The following is a 22,083-nucleotide window of genomic DNA, read 5'->3' on the forward strand; positions in this document are numbered from 1 at the left end:
TTGAAGTGCTTTGAGGTGCTTTTGCAGAGGAGAAGTAGGGAGGTACCTATTACAGTGTCATCAGAGCACTGAAATGAAGGGTGAGAAGACTGGGGGCAGCCAGAGATCACCAGAGCTCATCATGAGACCAACAGGACATCAGTTCAAACATTTCAAGGTTTTTAGATAGTCTAGAAGAGTGAACCAGGGAGGAACCACATATTACATGTACTAATTTCTGCAAGGATTCGCTTGCTATTGATCATATTTAGGAACATGGTTTAGTGGTGGCCCTGGCAGTGCCGGGTTAATAGTTTGAACTCTATAGCCTAAAGGTCTTTTCCAACCTAAATGCTCCTATGATTCTATGTTTCTAAGCACAGAACTGCAGGAATTGGGTTTTCCACTTCATTATGTGCTGTGAAGATGAACGCACTAAAGCCACGTGTGCAGACACTGTAGGAATAGGTGTGCAAGCTCCAAGAAAATTCGGACATAACATAGAAACATTTAGTTCCACAACCCAAACAAAGTAACAACAGCAAAAAAAAAAAAAAAAAAACCAAAACCAACCAACCAACCAACCCCACAGTTACAAAAGCAGAAAGTCATGTTTCAGAAAGGTAATACTGGTTTGGGCATAGTACTGGTGGGTTCACCTCTAACTTTTGAACTACCAGTATAGGAGGAATAAGCTGTTGTTGATACAGGGGGGGAAATAAACCCCACAATGCCTAACAGGTACAGAATTTCCACCAGCTAATGCAAAATCTGTGCTGCAGGTAAGAGCCAGAAAAACACACATCCTGTGTCAAGGATTTGAGCATAAATGTGACACCTCATTAATACAGTATTTATATTGCTAGAATTTATCTTTTCCTAGTTCTCTCCATCCATACTTAATTTCCCTCTCTTGCTGTTCTGTTTTCTTCTTTGCACATTTTTCCCCTAAAGCAGGGCATGAGAATTCTATCACGATCAGAAGGACATTCTAGGTAACTCAAGTGCATTTGTGACCGAGCAAGAGGAGTTCAATTTTCTCCACTACCCAAAGGGGAGAGAAGTGAAAATTCAAATTGCACTCTTTTTCCCAAGGCTTGGTGCGCTCTTTCTGTTCCACAGAGTTGGAGCAATCCTGCCAACTGATTTCCACACGTTCCTCAGAAGGGCAGACCCTGGCACAGCCATTCCCCTGATCCCGCACTCCAAATGAATCCCTAGCAAAGCAAACAGCCACTGAGGCAGCGCCAATCCACAGCCAGGCTTCTCCGTGTGGAATTCACTCAGCATGGCATGGGCTTAAGCCAAGGATTTCAGTTCAGGGAGCGACTTCAGCATGTGAATTAAAACACTCTCGACAGTGTGTGTTACCACTTGGCCGCTGGCCCGCCTTGGGAACATCTGCAGGAGCAGCTTCCAAGGGGCAGAGCGTTGCTCCCACCACATCTGGAGCGGCACAGCTGGTCTGCAGCCAAACCCTGCTGCTCACAGGGGTCACTGCAGGGCTCCAAGTGCAGCCACGAGCCAAGTTCGTGAGTACAAAGAGCAGCAGAGCAACTGGACTTGCTCCTCTCACACCATCAGATCAGGGCTGGGAAACTCTCACGTTTTGGGACAAACTGCACCAGAAGTTTTCCTTTTTTTTTTGAGGGGAAGAAACTCTGTAACTCAACTTGGCTATTTTAGTTTGCAGCCTGCTTGAAGCTCTGATGTTCACACCGGATGCAAGGAGGCACCTGCTCACTGCCCAGTCGCACCTCACACCCAACATCCACAACAGCCTTTGGAAAACCAATCCCAAAGCCATAGCCAGCCTTAGGCACAAAGCATTTTTAAAAGACCCCCAGCGAGTGCTTTGTAATTAGAAATCGCAGGAAGTGACTCAGACATCCTTTGAATTTTAATTTTCCCTCAGTTTCTAATTTAGCCAGAAGGAATCAATTAGTCCCCAGTTAGGAGTATCTACCATCTTTGAATCTTGGATGTTCACAGAGAGCAAATAGCTCTTCGTGCAGCAGGTCCCAGCTGAAGGATGTAAATGGGGAACTGCACGGAACGCCATTTATTTACACTGTGTTGGAAACACGAAAGGTTGAGCTGACCCTCCTATGATTCAAATCTGAGTTTACAGCGTCATTCATCATCTCAGAATGGGTTTGTTCCAGTCTCCTTGAACAAAACTATTTTCTCCTCACATTTGCTGCACTGAATTGGCTGAATTTCAATTCCAAGGTGTATTGTACAAAGAACAGTTTTGGAGTGAAAGGTGTCAAGCTGGCAAAAATTGAAAATTAGATTGGCATAAAATCTAATTCTTTTAATATAGAAAGTGTTTAGTTTTACCTCTGTAATATAATTTAAAGTCACATAGCAATCATGTTTCTTGGCTATGGAGGCAGGTTTTCATCTCTAGCTGGAGGAGACAAAGGATTTTAGTAAGGAATTATGCAACAAATAGGTGGAACTTCTGTCACAGAGCAGGAAAATACTTTGCAACTCTGAGCACAGAATATCTGCTGCTATCAGGGACATCATTTGTAAACCACTTGCTGGGTGACCTCTGCTGGGTTTCAGCTCATGCACTAAAACCCACCTTTTGTTGTACTAGGTGATCTTATCAATGACCTAAGGAGAGTAGGAACCAAAAAGTCTTCCAGCACTGTGATTTTGTTGAGCCTCCTTCAGCATCTGGGGATGGTGAGGGGCAAAGGGGGGCTCAAGCTTCCTCCTGTCAGGAAAACGACTCTCTCAACTTTTCCCTTCTCCCAGGCTTTCTCTCGCAGGCTCCAGGTGTAAAATCAGAAGCTGGAAGTGGCACTTCCCTCCCGCATTTTGGGCGGGCAGGAGGGGAGGTGGTCCAGCCGCACAATGACAGATTATGCAAATCCCGGCGAAGCATCTAATCAGTCGCGGCGGTGGCAGAGGGACGCAGCTCATCTCCGAATTAGCCTCCACCGCCGCGTCCTCCCGCGAAGCATCCCCCCCTTCGGCTGGAATGACATCAGAGCAGCTCCGAGCCCTTGAAAGTCTGCGGGGCTGATCAAGCGGGAGGAACCGGCCGCTTCTGCCAATCACAGCCCTGCGAGGCCGCCCCGATACTCCTGGAGATACGAGGGAGAGGAGGCTGACTCCAGCGGACGGGAGCTCAGCGGCAGCGCTGACGGGAGCGGCTGCGATTGGGGTGATCGAACACTTCTCACTGCCTCTCCGCTGGAGCCCGGCTGCTCCCCGGCGTAGTCCCCGAGCCAGGAGGAAGCTGCGTTTCCAGTGGTGTGCTGAGCTGAGGTTCGAATCGTTGCAGCCGGCTGCTCGCTTTGAGAAGGACAGTCTGTGTGTAAATGAGATGTGACTGTGCCGGCAGAGTTCAGTCGCTGGGGCCGGAGCAAGAGGAGCCTTCCCGGGATGCCGCTCAGACAGCTGCTATCAGCTGGAAACTCTCCCTAGTTCACCTGGAGCCATGTGAAGAGGTTTGAATAGCAGATGTCTCCCTCCTGCATGCTAGCAAGAGAAATTCTTCTCTAGGTAAGCTACCGTTCAGCTTCTCAACCTGTACTTGTGGGGATATATTCATACAGCTGCACAGGCAGTGCCTGGACTCAGACTAGAAAGCAGTGCCCAGCAGGTACAAATATCTACACAGCATGTCCAACAGTGTGCCTTGAACCTGTGCACAGTGAGTACCTCAGAAAGCTGCCTGGAGCCTGGCATTCCAAGGATTATATGAAAGTTTGGGGTAGTCTTTGCCATGTTTGCATGCAAGGGCCCTCGAGGTAAATAGATGCACTTTATACACAGACCGTCCCCTCTGAGGGGACACTTGTCTGCCTAAATAGACCAAAGATGCCAGAAGGTAGAGCATGGGAAGTTATGTGTGGGGGAAAAGAGGATGCTGTTGCAGTTCTTTAGTCCACTCCATATCCTTTGCTTTACTTTGCTACCATCTAGCAAAGTTAAGCAGAACTACTGTGTTAAAAGGAGAGGGTGAAAGCTTGGGTACATATTAAACATGCACTACTTAAAGTAAGAGTAATTGTACTGTGAAGAAGCCAAGACCTACAGAGCTGCTCTCTTGCAGCACTTTGATACCAAATCACGTCTGTCAGCAACATTTTTTTCTAAAGAGCACGGCCATTCATAGCGTGGAGGCAGGGGTTGTTTCAGGTAGTGAGAGGTAAACTGAAGAAATCAGTGTGTGCTCTTCAGACACTACAGAGCCAGGGTCCAGCAGCAGCCCAGTGTTTTTATCTCCCAGCTGGCACAGCAGCTCCAAGTCTTTGCTGCTGGCAATGAGCAAGTGAATAAGTCTCTTCCTACAAGCACTACAGCACACACACACAGAACCCCACACGCATCGAGTTCTCTTTTCCCCAGGGAATTTACCATGCCATTCTACCAAATTTACCATTACTAACTTCTGCAGTTCTCAATCACGTTGCTTGAACCCTCCCACCCTGGGAATAAATGCTGCAGAGTCTGGCCTACCCCATGGAGCAGGTCGCTCTGCCTTTTCGAGCTCTGAATGTTATCAGAGAAAAAAAAAAAAAGTCATTTTCATCCCATTTCTTCAGTAATTTTAATTAAGATCCTCCTGCTACAAGATGTTCAGCTTGTGAAAAGGTAGCAGTCTCTCCTTGCTCATAAAGTTTCAATAGTTGGCAACATTTCCAGGTGCTTCCCTGTCTTGCCCCACCATGCCTGTATGCTTCCCTCACGCACATTTTTGCATCCCCCCCAGCTGCTCTGTCTGACTTGCTTTCTGAAACGCTGATCTAAAGGAAAGGGAGGGGGTGGCGTGTGAAATGCCAAGCTGCTTTTAACTAAAAAAATTCCTGGCTTCCAGTTTTCTCCTGAATCTTATCAATGCAGATAATATGATCTTCCCAATTAGATTAGATGTTCCTAATGGCATCGCTCTGGGCAGAAGTTGAAGGCTGTGTATTCGGTTTTTGTGCCATTTCCTCAGAATATGGCCATTTTTTGGATTCATAATAGATGCCTAATGTCTGAAAGCCCCAGAAATGAAAGTAGGAGTATCTTAATGCCTTGTTGACACCACTCTCTTCTGTGAGGCTGGAGAACCACTCCTCTAACTTTCATTTTATTGGAGTACATCAGATCCAAAGGGTTAGATTAAAGCAGAATGCTTGAGTGACTGACCACTTCCACACACACACATATATATATATCTATGTCCCCACATACAATTCCATTTCAGTCTGAACACCCTGTTAACTCACACTATCAAGTTCTGGGAGTCCTATTAAAACCTTATGGGTGTTTAGAGGTTGTGATATCTGCTATAGCACTCCTTGCAATGGCAATGAGCAAACTTAGCTGGTGTGGCAGCATGCAGGAATCATGAGCTCCTCTAGAGTTCAACTATCACTCAGCACAAGCGGGAGAAAAATATGCTCATAGTAAAGATGGGGTTTTTTAAGGTTTACAGTACAGGAATTATCCCAGCAGTATGACGAGATACTTGAAGGAAAACGTGGCCATATATTGCAAACCCACGGCAATACTGATCAAAGAAAATGCTGATGAGTTACTGTTAGTTGGGAGTTGGAGTTTTCAGTTAGATAAACAAAAAAAAAAAAAATTGCATTTAGCCATATGCCCCCAGAAAAAGATTTTTCTCGTTTTTCAACAAGCCATAAGGGAAAGAATACCATGATATTTTACAAAAAAACTAACAACAAACAAAAAAAACAACCCCCCCACCAACACCAAACATAATTTCTGTTCCAAATCTTTCTGCTTTAGTCCACAAACAGTTCTGGTTTGATTGCCCCTATGACCACAGGGCTGGCTGAGTTTCAGCTGCACACGTGCCCTGATGTGTGTGTGCTTCCATCGAGTGTTTGCCTTGCCAACTTTCATAATCACACAACCACAGAGTGGTTTGGGTTGGGAGGGACCCTCAAGATCATTTAGTTCCAACCCCCCCTGTCCTGGACAGGGACACCTCTCTTCAGCTTCAGAGGTTTGGAGATAGGCTGAAGAAGGCTCATATCACAGCAACAAGTCCTATTAACATGTGAAAGCCATGCTCCTCAGGAAGGTAAGCCATCCAGAAGAGTGTTGGAGAGAAGTACAGAATTAATTCTCCATCTATGTCAACATTTAAATTAGAAAAATTGAGCTATTAAAAGAATCGGGCGGTGGAAGAAATGAAAATCACTCACATCAATCCAAAACATCTATTACAACTACTGTCAGGAATAATTACAATGGAATCACAGATTCTTCTGAAACGAAGAGTTGCTACAGAAAAATAATAATATTTTAGATTAAACAGTGATGCCACCAGAACCACATGGCAACAGCACACCAGGGTAGAAACCATGTCAGTGTTTGACGAGGAAAACTCCTTGGCACCAGAAGTCATATATGGCCATGAGATGATTTAAATTCAATTCCAAAAGAACAGAGAAGTATTTAAACCTATTTCCTCCCCTCTGGCTACAGTGGGGGGTCACAACTGCCCTCCCCAGGTGAGCAAATGAACCCTCCCTCTGCAGTAAGGATGGGTTTTCAGAGCCAGAGCAAACACAGAAGTAGAAGCCAGGGCAGGGTGGGCTTCTTTCACGAGGAGGGAAGCAAAGAGGAAGGGATTCCCTCTTCCTCCTTGGAGGCTGATGAAATAAGAACTGCCCTTGGCTTCCTTAGCTTGGCCAAGGGAAAGCAGGCCAAGCTACAGACTTTTACCAATGGCTGGGTCTTCATCTCCCAAACATAAACATCATCACCAGACCCACAGCAGAGAGAAGAATGTGAACAGGCTCTTCCCTGAGCAGACCTGCACAAAACCTCCCCTCCTGCAGGGCTATCCACAGCTACTTATTCCACCCCACACTCTGCCAGGCATCCACTGAAAGCATTGCATTTAGCTCTTAGTGTATTAATAAGTGTTCTGATTAATAATTCATTAGGAGCTGCTGGCCATAAAAGAGGCGACTGGTTGGGAAGTTGAAACGGTCTGTCATGAAATATGCACCCACCTCTGTGTTCCACTTTCAGGGGAGGTTTCAGCCAACATCTTTTCCTTTGCATGGGACCATATTTTGCAAGGAGAAGAGCAGAGCTCAAGGTTCCAGAGCCTCAGGCTATTCTTGAATTTATTCTCTCTCACTGGGATATTTATCACCCCCCTAAACCACCAGAGGAGAGGGCAGGTGGTCAGTGCTTCTCAGGGAAATTTTTGGAAATGAGAGGAAAAATTCAATATCCAGGCCTCTGGCTAAAATACAGAAATTAAACTTACTGGTCACAATTGATTTTAAAGCCCTCAGAGATTTTTTTTTTTTTGTTTAATTTAAACCAAAGCAGGGCCATCTGCCTTGATATTTCGCCAGACTACCTGCATTCTACCTACCTAAATAGCTGGTATAACAGACTAGGGCATTTTTATCCATGACTGGTCAGTGGACTGTATTTGGGTTGCAATTTTAAATGGTTTCACTATTCTACCCCCATACTGTTCAGGGTGGAACCATGCATCAGAAGCCTGATGAATGAATCACCTGCAGAACAGTGTGTTACTATAATTTGTACCTGAAAAACCAAAATTAAAGAGAACTCTGTGACATGCACTGTCCACGTGACAAGCAAAGCAAGACATGCACACCATTCACATCTCAAAACTCAGACTCCTATAAGACCCAGTCTCCACCAGCCTTGGAGCAAGCTCCATGTGCCTGCATGAACCAGCAGCCATCATCCTGCATATCCAGATTTTTAGCTGAAGTGCCTCCAAAAAGGCTTTGTCCTCCATGGAGAAATATTTATGCTCAGGCAGAGAATTTAAGTATCAATGTATATATTGCCTAAAACAGAGCTTTATGGATCACAGCATATCATTGTGTCAATTAATGAGACATTCTGTTGGTTTGTAAGACCCTCCCACAAACCAGACAGCCAGGATTTTCCCTTCCATGATACACCCAGGACATGCATACTGGAAAACACAGCTACAGTTGTGCACCCAGAGAGACTTTGACAACCACTTGGATTTTTTTTTTTTTCCATTCCACACCCTCCCCCTTCAAATGTAAGTTAATGCCTCAGTAGTTCAATAAACAGAGATTTTTCATGAAAACAAGAGGTTAATCAAAGCCTCTCTACTCTATCACAGAGCCCTAATGGTATTAGTTCTAGTTCCAGTCTCTGAGCTCAGCGTGACTCAACAAAAAAAATCCCCTGAATTCCCAAGTAGGACCCTTATCCTACTAGTGGCATTTCCAAATTGAACTTTATCTAGGCAAAACAAAGCATACATCTTTTGAAAGGAAACATTTGTTTATATTTGGCACCAAGAGAAAAAAACCAGTGTCTATAGGTCACAGATGACACGCCAGAAATCTCTAAAGAGATCTTTCATTTGACTGACAAAGTGGCTTCTCGCAGAGAAACCCCCTAAAAACAGCGGCAGAAATAAACACAAAGGAATTTAACCAGGGTGCAAGGAATAAGAAAAAGGAAGCAAGCTCTGCAAACACATCTGACTGTACATGAAAATATGGATTTTGCACGGGCTTTCCCAATTGCACCCTCAGCAATATCCACACTATGCACATTGGAACCAAACATGAATCATCTTAGAACATTTTACAGCTAAATGTGCATGGAAAGGTAGAAAAGGGTAATATTCCCACAACACAACCAGAGAAACTGAAGTACTAGAAAAAGCCAGTGGCCTCCAGAGAGCAAAACATGATGGTGGTGGCAGAAAGACAGAAATCAGGGGTTCAGCTCCCTGCCTTATCCTCTCACCATCAGGCATTAGTCCTCTTAACAGGCAAACAATACCCGCCCAATCATTTCCAGATAAGAAACTGAATTTGTATTTAAAATATTCCACAAAACTTCCTCAGACTGTCTTGTCTGCAATACTTAGGCACATTAAAGTGAGATATAGCCTGTTGGGCATTATAGTATTTTCAGTACGTGATCAAGTTGCTCTGTGTAGATTAGTTTTACTGACTACAGTAATATGTGCAGCCAGAACTGGTTCCCACAAAAAGCCCACCTTGCCTGTTTTAAAGAGCTGGTCACTCTGTTTGCTTTACTTTGCTTGAAAGCCACTGCTTGCCCAGACCTGCCAGGCTGTCACCAGCACTGGTGGCTTGGATGATGCTCCAGCCTAAACATCTGCTCTGATCAGAGGTTGCTGGGACCAAACTCTATCTCTCCTCCCCATTTTCCTACCAGATCCTCTCAGTGATAACAAAACCCTTCAGCCAGCGAGGGCAAAGATTGGGAAAGGGAACTCCAGCAGAAATGACTGAAAGAGTAAATAAAGAGATGTTGTTATAATGAAAAGTAATGTATACAGAGCTTGAAAAACGCTTTATGGCTGGTTGGAACCAGGCTTGAGCAAACTCAGAATAAACCCCTGTTCAAATTTCACGTGGTAAACTTGCTGCTCTAAAGATTTAGGTACAAAGTCTTTGTTATCTGGGTTTAAATAGACTTCCTTTGCAGTGGCAATAGATCATTACTATGTGACAGCACTGGTCCCTCTGAAATAAGTTAGTGGCCTCCTTTTAATTCCCAGCACAGATGTGACCACATCTGACTTTCTCACAAATAGCCCCTGTGACAGGATACAGACACCACAAGATATGTTATTTGGGGAAATATATTGTCATCGATATCAGGGTGGACAGATTTTAATTATCTCACATGGTGGCAAAGATTTTTAGGTCCCATAAAGGAAACAGGACAACAGAAAATGTGGGAAACCATTAACTACTTTAAAAAAAAAAATCAAATATAGTTTAGTTTCTAACAGACTATTCCAGAGCCTCTGACTCTATCTTGTAGGCAAAGGGTCTCTTCATTAAAAAGGGAGCTTTCAAACTTTTTTGTCTAAAAAACCTCCAAAAAGTAGTTTCAATAGTCATCCACCAAATCTGCAATCCCTGGTAAATGTCTGAAATTGATACAGCAAATCTGCAGATATTTAGATTCTAATAGAGCTGTAGAAAGGTTTTAAAATAATTTTTTTAATGCCTTAGCTTGTGTATACAATCAAACAAGATGTACAGGGTTTGACTACTGCATTGATTGACTTTAAGGAGTGCTAGTTAGGCAGCCATTATATTGCACAAATGTTGTCTCTCAGCTGAATTCACAACACAAATCATTCTATTGGAACTGGATAACTAATTGACAGCCTTATAAAAGCAGAAAACGGTAGCAGAATAGATGGACTGTAATAAAACTTCTGATACAATATCTCACAAAAGTTTTATTTGAAAAGCCAAATGAATTCAAATTGGCTTCCATTGAAGCATTAAACTATGAATTGAAAAGTGATGAAGAGTCATTAACCAAGTGAGAGCAGAAGATTTGTTGCACCAAGTCAGGAGAAATGTTTTGTGAGCGGCCTTAGGACAACGTGTGGAGCGCCTGCTTTTGTTCACCAGCCTCGTTCAGAAGGACTGGGGCAGCCAAAGCACGTTAATTCCATCTGCACTCCCCACTAATCCCACTGGGAAAGCAAAGCATCAACCCCAAGGACTCAGTCCTGTAGGTCACATACTTCTCTCTGCTGTGACGGCAGGCACAACTTTCTGCCGTGGCATTTTGGCTCTGTCATCATGGCTTTAGCAATCAGCTTCTGACCTTCAGATCATCTCTCAACACCTTCTTTTCATCCTCGGAGGCTCAGTTACTTTCCTACAGATGTCATGAGGGTTGTAAACATCTGTTGAAGGCCATCATGCAAGAGCAAGTGGCTGTTGCTTCCAGCTCAGCCACAGGGCTGCCAAGTGACCTTGGGAAAGTCAGGCCTGTGCCAAATAATGCTCTTGAGCTTTTTGAATTTTTGGTGAGTTACTGGTCAAAATGACGGATCTTATCACCATCACTCAGGCAAGATGATCAAATACATTGAAAACTAAGGCACTTTCAAATTATTATTACATCATTTTAAGCCTGGACACAGAGGTAAGGTGTTTTGCCTGATGCCACCAAAATGCACATATTCTGGTAATTTTGATAAACTAATATATTTTGAAATCACCACACAACCTACAGAGGTGCTCAGTGAATGTGGTGACTTACAGCTACTTGTCATGATGGTGACTAGAGTCACTCTGTCAGTAAACAAGAAATACATATATAGGCTCTCTCCCATCACACATGGTTCTCCTAAGACTGCACCTAAATTACCAGTTTCTAGGAGCTTCCACACCTGCCACTCCAGAGAAATCAGCAGCCAGCTATTTCTGAGGAAATATTACAACTGCTTATTATGTTCAGAAGTACCGAGGCGTCAGAGATCCATAAATTGTGGCACTTGGAGGAAATGTCACTGAAACATCACAGATGGGATATTTATGGGAGGTTCTGGGTGGCCCAAATGACCGTGGGGCTGTTGGGAGTTAATGGGTCAGAAGAAAGAACTGCTGAGGCACATCAGGCAACATTCACCACAAGTGGGGTTTAGTAAAGTCTTATAATACATTTCTGCCACAAGTAAAGTCACACAAAAGTGTTACAGGTGAGCAGGGGAAACAAAGGAGGCGACAATTCTGGGAGGGAGGATTTGCAGAAGGAACAGCCCCATTAGTTCCCACTTGTAAAAGCATCCCACCAGTTCCTGTAGAATGTCTTTATGTGGGGGTCTCATCAGCAGAAGTTAGAGTTGCCTGTCCAAAAGCATCACATGTACACGTGTAAAACCCATCTCCAAAGATACCTCCAGCCACTCTGCTACAGGGAGCCTTTTTCATCAAAGCTCCACTTTCTGAAATCATCTGGAAAAGCTGAAAGCCACAGAGAGATAGAAGGCAGAAGGGTCAAACTGCTCCCTTCCCAGTATTGTTTCATGTTAAGACCACTCCAGCTTTCACGGAGTGCACAAGCTGAGGTATTTCAAACACTTTGCTTTATATTCATTGATTATGGACTTCACCCTCCAGCATCATTTAGCTTTCTGAAATCACACAAGGTTACATGTGCACTATAGACTGACCAAACTGCAGAAAATACTGAAAAACTGGTGGTTTCACTTACAGATAATTATGCATTGAAAACAAACAGAAGAGATCAAAGCGCTGAGCAGCCTCTCCACTCAGAAATTATAAAACAGAAGCCAGAAGACCTGCAACAGCTTTTGCCAGCTGAGAAGCTGCCCTTGTCTAGGTAAAAGACTTTTCTAAATCCTTGTGGTAAGCCAGGAGCAGCTGTCAGCACCACCCCTTATGAGCAAAGCCATGCTTATAAGCGCAGAACACACTATGACCTTAAGCTTGAGAAAGAAAGAAAAACTTACTTTCAAGAAGCATGTAAGTTCTGTGAGCTCACTAAAAATGTCTCTTGGAAACTTTTCTGGGGAAAAAAAAAAAAAAAACATAAAAAGCTGGGGTTTTTTCCCTGCAGTGAACAGTAACCCTGAATTTTTGCTAATGGTCAACAGGAGTCATTTATCACTCAAATCAGTCACTTGTTTCTGTAATGAATGGGGAGTCCCATGCAAGGAGCAGCAAGCAGGTATCATGATTCATTGGGCTGCTGGTAAACGGCAGGAGTCACAGGAGCTTAGAAAGGAGGGACAAGAGGAAAGGGTTTACATTAATTTTTTAGCCTAAAGGGAAGTTTTCTATACGGAAAATAAAGACATTCTGACTTCTGATTGATGCTGGAACAAGATGAGAGGAAACCTCTGGCCTGCCTCCGGGTGAATTACTCCCAGCAACGCATGCCGGTGCAGACAGGACATTAGGAATGACCGTAGTGCTCTGGTACAAGTGTCCTGCTCCTCTCCTCAGGGCTGTCATCAGCAACATGCTCTCAACCTGCCTGTTACACCACCAAGCTCTGGGAGAAGGTCTGTGTGTAGGAACTGGACCAGGAGTGGATCAGCTTTAACTCCTGAGGCAACGTTAACACATGGTGTTAATAAGAGGCTGTTTCTCTGCACTATCATGCTATCGGTTTTAAATAGTCGAGTCCTAATCTCCCAATCAATCATCTTCCAAATCAGTACACTTTAGTCATCAATCAAACGCATTTGCAGGGTGAAAGCAGGAAGTATCATTTAGCAAAGAGGCAGCAATTTTTAAACCTCCGTTTTTCTTCAGGCTGCCTGAATTAAAGAAAAATTACAGTCCCTGCAGATGTCTGACATCCCAACAGAGTTACACTGCAGAGCTCTGCTCTTGCTGGGGAAAGGCCCCGCATCTACAGAGACAGCTGAACTGAAGATCTACCGAGGCACCAGCTCCTTGATTTCTTGACCAAAACGTGCCCAGCTTTGGGCTTTACCCCCCTGAGGAGTCAATGAGTGCTCATCAGTGACCGTAGGAACACAGGACCTCAAATGCCAGTTTCTAAAACTCCATTAGTAACACTAATTATGAAATATGGCCTATTTTCATGTTTTTCAAATTAATATAGCACAGGAACTCTCCAAAGGTCTTTGAATTTCTGAGCGAATATAAAGCTGTTGAACTTTAAGGGAGAGAGTTTCAAAGGCACAAATGGCACTTAACTTCCAATTATGCCTTGGAAAATGTCCCACTAATGGCTAATATAGCTGATTTATTTTCATAAACTTTAATTACTTCACACTATTTTTTTTTTTTTTTTGCTGAACAGTATAATCGATTCAACAGAGCAGTTCAAACAAAATGTGCAAACCAAAAGGAAGCTCTGCTCCAATGCCAGGTTTCCATATGCAAGTTTAAATCCCTTATCAGTTCTAGTATTTAGACATCTAGGTAAGTGAGAATGCCTGCACCTGTTCTAACATCTGCGTACAACAGACAGTACTTTACCTTAAACCCAATCATTAATATTTTAACTGGAAGAGATTTTACCGGTGTTATTATTTGGAGGAAATAATTTGGGATGAAGACGCAGTGTTGTTTTGGCTTCTATAAAGTCAGAGCCTTCTCATTTTAGTAATGCAAGCAATAGTATTTGTGAAGTTTATTTTGACAGCTTGCAGTAGCGGTACCCAGGAGAACCAGCAGGACAGCAGATTGAGGGGGAAAAGTGCCATTTTAGGTCTCCTTGCATGCTGTTCTGAGGGGAAAATGTGCAATTTTGGGTCTCCTTGCATGCTATTCCCTTCTGCTACAGGTGTGGGCTGAAACATTTGCTAAGCACTCAGGGTGATTTAGCAGCACATTTCTTAGAGCAGAAGCCCCGGGTTTTATTTAATTTTAAACATAGGAGCCTTAATTAAGACGTTTTCCCTGCCCTGGGGATTTCCGAGCCCCTTCTGGAGGGAGCCCTGCCCGCGGGCAGGGCTGTGCGCTCCGGAGCCGAGGGGACAGCAGGTGTCGGCTCCAAAAAGCAAGAACATATTGCCCTCTAGTGCCCAAAGCAAGCGGAGGATGCAGAGTCCGACAGGCGGGTTAATTATTTTTGCCAAGATACCTGGCTGTCTCACGCCAACACAACTAAGGCTTGTTGCTATCTGCTGTTCGGGGGGCAGATCACCCACCCCTCGAGGCTGCCCTTCCTGGGGAGAGCTGCTCTCCTGAACTGGTAAACCCCGGGAGCCGGGCTGAGTGACTCATCAACGTCACCACTCCTCAAACACGGGCGCACAGAGGATGCTCCACTTGATCCGGTTTTATCTTCTGAGGAAATCTTAATTGGAGGTTTAATAAGAAGTGAAATCCCAGCAAGCAGACAGAACTGCAGAACAAGGGAAGCACCAAAGCGGGGCAAATACTCTTAAAATTATCAGGATGATTTTCATTTCCTTGTGATCGCTGTGATTTCTTTCATATTTCTTCTCTCACTCATGAGGAATTAGTAAATGAAGGACATTTGTCTCATTTCTGTTCACTTCTGTGAATGGATAAACTCCCCACCCCGCTCATCTTTAGGCCAATTGCTGTGTGACACACAGCAGGGTCGCTGATGGAATAGCCCACAATCCAGGGGGGTGAATCTCCTGGCACACTTCCAACCGAGGAAGGTAAATCAGATAGAAACCTGGACCTGACAAAGTCACAAATGGCCTCAGCAACAACTCCCTCTCTCTAAATGCTTCCTACAAGCATTTTCCACTTTTAGGTGCAAAAATTAAGATAAACGAGTAGTTTTCAGAATAAAATTCAAACACGTAACCTGAGTTATTAGAGAAGGACACATCAACTGCCAAGTATCTGCCTGGAAAAAGCACTTCTTCCCTGCAGTTCCAAAATCATCCATTGTTTACCATCTTGCATTGTTCCAACAGCCAAACAACATAAATAATTCAGAAAGATGTTAATTCCTTTATAAATCCATACAGCAGCACGGGCTATTTGTTTAGTTAGCCTGAACTGCCTCTGAGTCATATGGTTTACTGTTACCAGTGGCAATTTGTCATGATTTTAGGGAGAACTACCAGGAATGGCACAAGAGCTTCAGAGCCAGCCAGGCAGTGGTGCTTGAGCACCTTGTACTTCATCCATACAGGGACACTGAAGGCCCAGTCCTTCAGCTGCAGGTGACATGGAACACAGTCCCACATTTAAACAACTTGTACTTTCTCCTAATTTTGCCCTGCAATCTTCAATCATTCCCATTTGCAAAAGCAACAAACCATTTCAGATAAGAAATGCTGATAGATACACATCCTCAAAAAGTTATCTTTAGACTTGACTTTTATAGCCTGAGAAGATGGCAGAGCTGTTTGATGCAGCTTCTCCTAATGCGTCGAGAAAGCAAGTGACACTGAGTGCTCCCTGAGCTGCTCACAAACCTCCATCTCAATTCAGATTACCAGCATCAATCACCAGCTTTATTAATGTGTGTTTTTAATTGTTTTATGGATTTTATTTTACTTTCTCCTTTCTTGTTGCAGATAATGTTGAGAGTTCTCTTCATTGATTATTGGCAGCTGCTGCATTCTGAGACAATCTCTTTCAATTTAGCTTTCCGGATCCCTTGACTGCCCGCTCTGACAGCTTTACAACCTCCTTGACAGCTTCATAAATGCTCTGCAATGGTCACATGAACGTCTTGGAAGGGGAATCGGCACCTCTGCAGCTCCTCATTCCCATGGCGCTCTAGGAAGAGAGAGAACCGGGAAAGAGGCAGGTCTGACCGCAGCTGGAAGCCCCGCGAAAGATGAATCTAATCGTGAAGCTCCGCAGGAGTTTCCGAACGCTGGTCATCCTCCTGGCAGCCTTCTGCTTGGCCAGCATCCTCATCTCCGCCTACTTCCTCTACACCGGCTACAAGCAGGAAATGACCCTCGTGGAAACCACCGGAGAAGCAGAGTGTGAACCCCTCAAACTTCTACCCTACAGGGCTGCGGAGACGAGAACGGCCAAGCCAATTGATCCGTCCAAAACCGATCCCACTGTCCTCCTGTTTGTGGAGAGCCAGTACTCCCAGCTGGGGCAAGACATCATAGCCATCCTGGAGTCCAGCAGATTCCGGTACCACATGGTCATAGCACCGGCCAAGGGGGATATTCCCCCTCTCACGGACAACGGAAGAGGGAAATACACGATCGTTATATACGAGAATATTTTAAAGTACGTATCCATGGACTCGTGGAACAGAGAGCTCCTGGAAAAATACTGTGTGGAATACAGTGTTAGCATAATTGGTTTTCATAAAGCCAACGAGAACAGCTCCCCGAGCACCAAACTGAAAGGGCTGCCGTTACACCTCTACAACAACGTGGCCCTCAAGGACTGCGTGGTGAACCCTCAGTCGCCCCTGCTGCGCATCACCAAGGCCCCGAGGGCCGAGAAAGGGCCCCTGCCCGGGGAGGACTGGACGGTGTTCCAGTTCAACCATTCCACCTACCAGCCGGTGCTTTTAACGGAGCTGCAGCCCTCCAGGCCCACCCCCCCGGCGCTGCCCAGGGCTGCTCTGTACCCAACCGTCATCCAGGACCTGGGGCTCCACGATGGCATCCAGAGAGTGCTCTTCGGAAACAACCTGACCTTCTGGTTGCACAAACTCATCTTTATCGATGCCATCTCTTTCCTAACTGGCAAGAAGCTGATGCTGTCCTTGGATAGGTACATCCTGGTTGACATAGATGACATCTTCGTCGGGAAGGAGGGCACGAGGATGAACGTCAATGACGTGAAGGTAAGGCAAGGATTATGGGAAATACCCACCCCAGACACACGTACGTGCAAATGGATATTTGAAAACAGACAAAGAGCTCGGAAAAGCTGGAAAGCTTCACTTCCTAATAAAGGCTGAAAGTGCACAACTGCAGCCAGCAGATGCAGAAACCACAGCCTGAGATTACTTTAAAAGCCTGTTTGCCCACACACAGCCAGAGATGCACCTGTGGATGTATGGAGGGGCACACACATGTAGGTCGGGGATATATACATGAAAAATACCATTTATAGGCCTTTCCTGTATCATTTATTTCACTGTTCCTGTAAAGTAGACAGAATAGAAGATGGTTGCCTTTTTAAACCTCACTATCACTGTATTGAGAAAGAAGAAAAAGAGTAAAGGGGGGGAAAAAAAAGGCCTGAAAAAGTTACAGCCCTAATTTGGGATAAGCATTTAAAGGTAGCAGTGGCAGGATGGAAGCACAGCATACACTGGAGCAAGTGACATAACCATCTGACACAGTGAAAAGCCAATGGGCTATTCTTCAGGGGCTCTTCTACACCTATGTGATGATCTAGAGTATCCAGGGATGCCACTAGATTTGTTCACAGTAATTTTCAAAGATGTATGCAACTTGGAAAGAATAGACACAACTCTGTAGCATGACAGTTATTTCCTTTTAATTTTCCACACGTGGGAATCATATTCAGACATTAATTGAAGCCCCTAAGCATGCAATATCACATTCTCAAGCCTTTATTCTAGAGGGTTTTTTTTCTGTAAATACCCAGTGCTTTCAAGGACAATAAGAAAGCCTTTTGTTTTGAAATGCAGGTTTCTATTTAATTTCTAAACTCCTATTTCTGTATTCATCTGCCTCCTCATCCAGACCACTGACGTATCCAAACACCCAGCAAAAGCAATATTCTCATATACAATTAAAACCATTTTGCACATCAGAACAGTTCGGGTAATTCCATTAGCCAAACCAGGCAGATGAATGCTCATCAGGGCTGATTTGGAGTGCCTGGTGTCTTTGAGCTCTGAGGACTGTGCACAAGCTCAGTGATCAAGTGCTCTCTCTCTGGAAATATCTGGGAAAATGCTCCGAGAAAGGGCTTGGATACAAGAGGAAATTAACTGAGAAGGCAATTGTGAAACAAGTTTTCCAGCAATAGCTTTCCACCCGCACATTTTTGAGAGCGTCTCTCTGACGTGGTTTGCTCCACTAAGGAAGTCTATTATTATTCCACACCGGGTAAAGAGCCCCCATTACCAGCAGAGGAGAGTCCACACAGAGACACTTGCAGATTCAGATCATCCTTTTCATTGGAATAATCTCATTATGCTTAAAAAGATAACAAGTCACCTCCTTTTTCACCCAGCAATCAACAACATCAGCAGGCAAAGCCTTCCACCTGTGCTTGGCAGAACAGCCACACTTCCATGCTCAGTTTAGGAGACATCACAAAAAACTCCAGATCCAGAGGCCTGAGTAGGAGCTGGATGCTGTTAAAAGCATTCAGCATTATTTTTATTTATTCATCTGAAAACCCACCAGTCCACACTGCTCAATGCCTAGACAGCACCAAGGATAAGAATTGCCAGGATTCAGACTTTCTGCAAGGAATGCGTGGTGAGTATTCCTTTCTGGAGTATGTTTGAGTCAAGGTACGAAGGGAAGCTTTCATTCTTCCCACATTTCTCCAGTGCCAACATAGCTGCCCACTTTCATCACAAAACCATCAGCAGTGCCACTCGTGAGATAAACTCTCTCCTCACCTCAAACAACAATCGTGCCACAAACACAAACCACGGGGCTCAGAACCAACCTTCCCACCAAGTGCTCTTTTGAGGACAATAAAGAGTTTATCTCCCTCTTTAGAGGAATGTTCACACCTAAATCCATCAGCAACTTCTCTACCTGTAGACAGTCTGTGGCTTGATTTCAAACCAGTTACCTGGTACAGATTTGTTCCTCAGGGTATTTCACAAACACTCGCTGCACACATCAGTCCATTCTTGGAGACCGGACATTCCCAGAATGCATTAACACACAAAACAGAGCACTTGCTAATGAACATAACACCGAAATCAGAGTGCACTTTGGTTAGCTTACAGCAAAGGATAATTACAGCCAGTTAGAGAACAATCTCCCCAGCCACTTGGGGAAGGAGGCAATTAAGAACCAGTGGACCTGCCTTCACCCTGTGAGGCAGAGCAGCCCTGCTCGAGAGGCAGAAATAAATATTTAGGAGGCTGATATTTAGGTGATGCCAAAGCACTGCCACGAAGGAGTGGCTGTGGCCAGCTGTTCAGAGAGGGTTCACTCTGCAGAGCCATAGGGACTCTCTGTTAGGCTCTCCTAAGGTGCCATGCACATCCAAGTCCCTTAGAAATGCTTTAATCCACAGCAGGTGCATGCAAAAAAAAGCAAGTAAACAGCTGCACACCTCCTAACCTGGGTGAGAAATACCACTAAATAACATCACTCTGTTCAACCTCTTCAGCATTTCCTCCCAGTGACCAAACAGAACTGCCAACCCAGAGGGCACAACTAGAAGTGAGCCTTCTGATAACAATATTAGTATGTAGCCATAATAATACAAGTCAACCTGTTCCCGTGTAATTACTTCCTGCAACTCAAACGTTTTTATTCCCTCACAAAGCCTTTTCTCAATTAGGTGCTTCAGGGATAATATATAGTTTGATAAAGGGTGGCATCAGCCAGAGAAACAGAGATTAGAGAACAGAGTTATTATGGGCTGTGTTTACCACAGAAGATCTGCTAGTCCCCTGTGCTGTACAAGTTGTGCAAGGTCATGTCTGGCTGAGTAATTAAACAGGAACTCAGCAGAGCCACAGACAGCTATTTTCCCAAGCTTTGCAGACAGCTATCTGGAGCCTAGCATTAAAGAAGATTTTAAAAAGAAAAAGAAGTCATCTATTACTGAATTTGTGTACTTGCAAAAGGTACTGGTTCCTAACCACACCAAAGTCCAGTATCACTGGCATCAGTGATTTAGCAATAAACTCTTAGAAACATCTGGTTATGCTGTGCCTGGAAGTGCCACACAGGAAAAAAAAAAAAAAACACATCAACAAAACTTTTCACCTTTAAAGTCTCTTTTTAACTGAGCACAAACAAAGCTGCATTAGCCAAACAGGGAGTAAGGACTTGCTCAAGTTCTTTCTAATTTTTTCTGTTGCTGTAGTATGTATGAGATAAAACAATATTTACTCACCCAGGAAGAACTCAATGCAGTGACCAGGGATTTTTCAGCACCTTTCTCAAATACACTTCCTACTGTTAACTCAAAAAACCTTGCAAGAGCACATTGCAAGCTAGGGAATTTATTCTTTAATAAATAAAACAAGGTTTAAAAAAATCCAAACAGACTAAAAAGCATTAGGCTCTCACTTCCTACTTTCCTCTTAGCTCAAGAATTTACAATGCACCACAACTCCCCTTTTAAAAACTTCCTCCAGGTGGACTCTGTCAGGAATCACCTGCTTCCCTCTCTTCCCCCACCTTCCAGGTGGAGCTGGCAGATTATCAAAGAGGAATTGCTCATCCCAGCACCACCATATCACACAGCCCCTTCCCTAAAAGCCATGCTTGCCTTTTCTGCATTCCTCGAATTGCTGCCCCAAGGGCAAGAGCATCCTTGGGCTTTCTGAGACACCGCACAACGCTTTGGAGCTTTGGAATGGCATTTGTGTCACTGCTGACTGCGGTCCTTCCTTCTCCTCGCAGCCCATCTTGTGCTCTCCCCCCTTCTTGCACTCTGAGCTCCATTTACCTCAGAAATAAGGAAATAAGAATTGCATTAGTCTCTGACACCTCCTCACTGCCACAGTCTGCACTTTGTCTTCAACCTTCACTGTCATTAAAATGCCTGGAACACTTAAAGGCTGTGATTTTGGGCTCATTTTCAGTATTTTAAAGGCAAGAATTCATTTCTGAGTTGCATCTTTCAAGGTAATTCCAAATGAAAGAGTACTGGCACAGCAGGAGGCTGAGCTCAACAGCTGAATCTCTCCAGCACACGCTTTTCCCGATCTTTTTTGCAAGGACAACTGCTTCCAGGTGGAATAACTGGACACGGCTGGGCCACACCACGAGGCACGGCAGAGTGACCAGTTGGTACAAAGCTGTGGGTGGGCACAGGGTGAGCAGAGCTCTCTGTGCTGCTGGGTGCAAAGAGGCAGGGCAGATTACAATGGATACTTGGATTTCTAACTCAGGCTTCTGAGATGTTCCTCTGGATGCCCTTGTATCCATCCCATGCTCACAATGAACTGTAGGGAAGGTTATAGCGAAGCTACAGCAGCCCAGCACCTCAATCTGCATTCAGAAGCTTCCAAATGTACTCACTACAATCCCCTAAATCCCCAGTGCTTGGGCAAAACTTCCTGTGCTATAAAGAGACACAGGAAACAAACCTGTTCTTATTGTTCATTCATCTGTGGCTTTTTCCTTCAGCAGAAGCTGCAAGGAGCAGTTGCTTCCTTGCTGATGACGTGAGATAAAATAATCACCCCTATACCCTTTTAATAAGCCCCTGCCAGTAAAGTAACCAGACCAGTGAGCAGTTCAGGGAGGAACTGAAAGCAGGAGATGAATGAGCACAGGGGGCCAGAGGAGACAGCCAAGCATTAGTCATTACAGGCTGTGTGGCACTAATGTCACCTTTTAAAGCACTTGAGAGTGGCAGTGAAGAGCACAGTGAAGTGAAATTCTGGAGTTCCCACTTTTGGATGGTCCCAAAGCATTTTAAAAAATGAATTTAAATAGTAGCTGAGAGGCTTTATAAGAAAATTTTAATAATCGGACAATCTTTTTAAAAATGGGAGTGTCTGCTCCATTCTGCTTCATCAGAGATGACAGTTCATTCAATATTTTCCTTGCCTGGGTCTCCTGAATCACCCAATTCTTTCTGTAATAATTTGAGTGTTGAATACTGCTCAAGTGCCTCGTCAAGATACATCACACCAAATGTTCTATACTTCTTTTGTTTCAATAGACTGTTCTTTCATTCAGAATTTCAGTGCCGC

The 22,083-nt window shown here is 44.4% G+C and overlaps 1 protein-coding gene and 1 long non-coding RNA gene across 4 annotated transcripts in view; one reads left to right on the top strand and one right to left on the bottom strand.

Annotated features, from left to right (window-relative positions):
- Nucleotides 1–3,218, bottom strand: part of LOC126642639 (uncharacterized) — an 81,366-nt gene extending 78,148 nt beyond the window's left edge. Inside the window, exon 1 of the long non-coding RNA XR_007629493.1 lies at nucleotides 2,573–3,218. This is a non-coding gene — a long non-coding RNA (uncharacterized LOC126642639). The remainder of the gene's footprint in view (nucleotides 1–2,572) is intronic.
- NDST4 (N-deacetylase and N-sulfotransferase 4) overlaps nucleotides 3,171–22,083 on the top strand; it is a 65,010-nt gene continuing 46,097 nt past the window's right edge. For 2 of the 3 annotated variants that reach the window (XM_050320441.1, XM_050320442.1), the window contains exons 1-2: nucleotides 3,171–3,501; nucleotides 15,797–17,043. In XM_050320441.1, coding sequence (XP_050176398.1) covers nucleotides 16,063–17,043 — 981 coding nt within the window. In that variant the 5' untranslated portion in view covers nucleotides 3,171–3,501; nucleotides 15,797–16,062. Of the gene's footprint in view, nucleotides 3,502–12,005; nucleotides 12,133–15,796; nucleotides 17,044–22,083 lie in introns of all 3 variants that reach the window. The other variant, XM_050320443.1, reaches the window with a different exon arrangement.

The sequence above is a fragment of the Myiozetetes cayanensis genome, unplaced genomic scaffold (genome assembly GCF_022539395.1).
Source record: "Myiozetetes cayanensis isolate MyiCay16 unplaced genomic scaffold, myiCay2020 scf24, whole genome shotgun sequence".
Classification (NCBI taxonomy): Eukaryota; Metazoa; Chordata; class Aves; order Passeriformes; family Tyrannidae; genus Myiozetetes; species Myiozetetes cayanensis.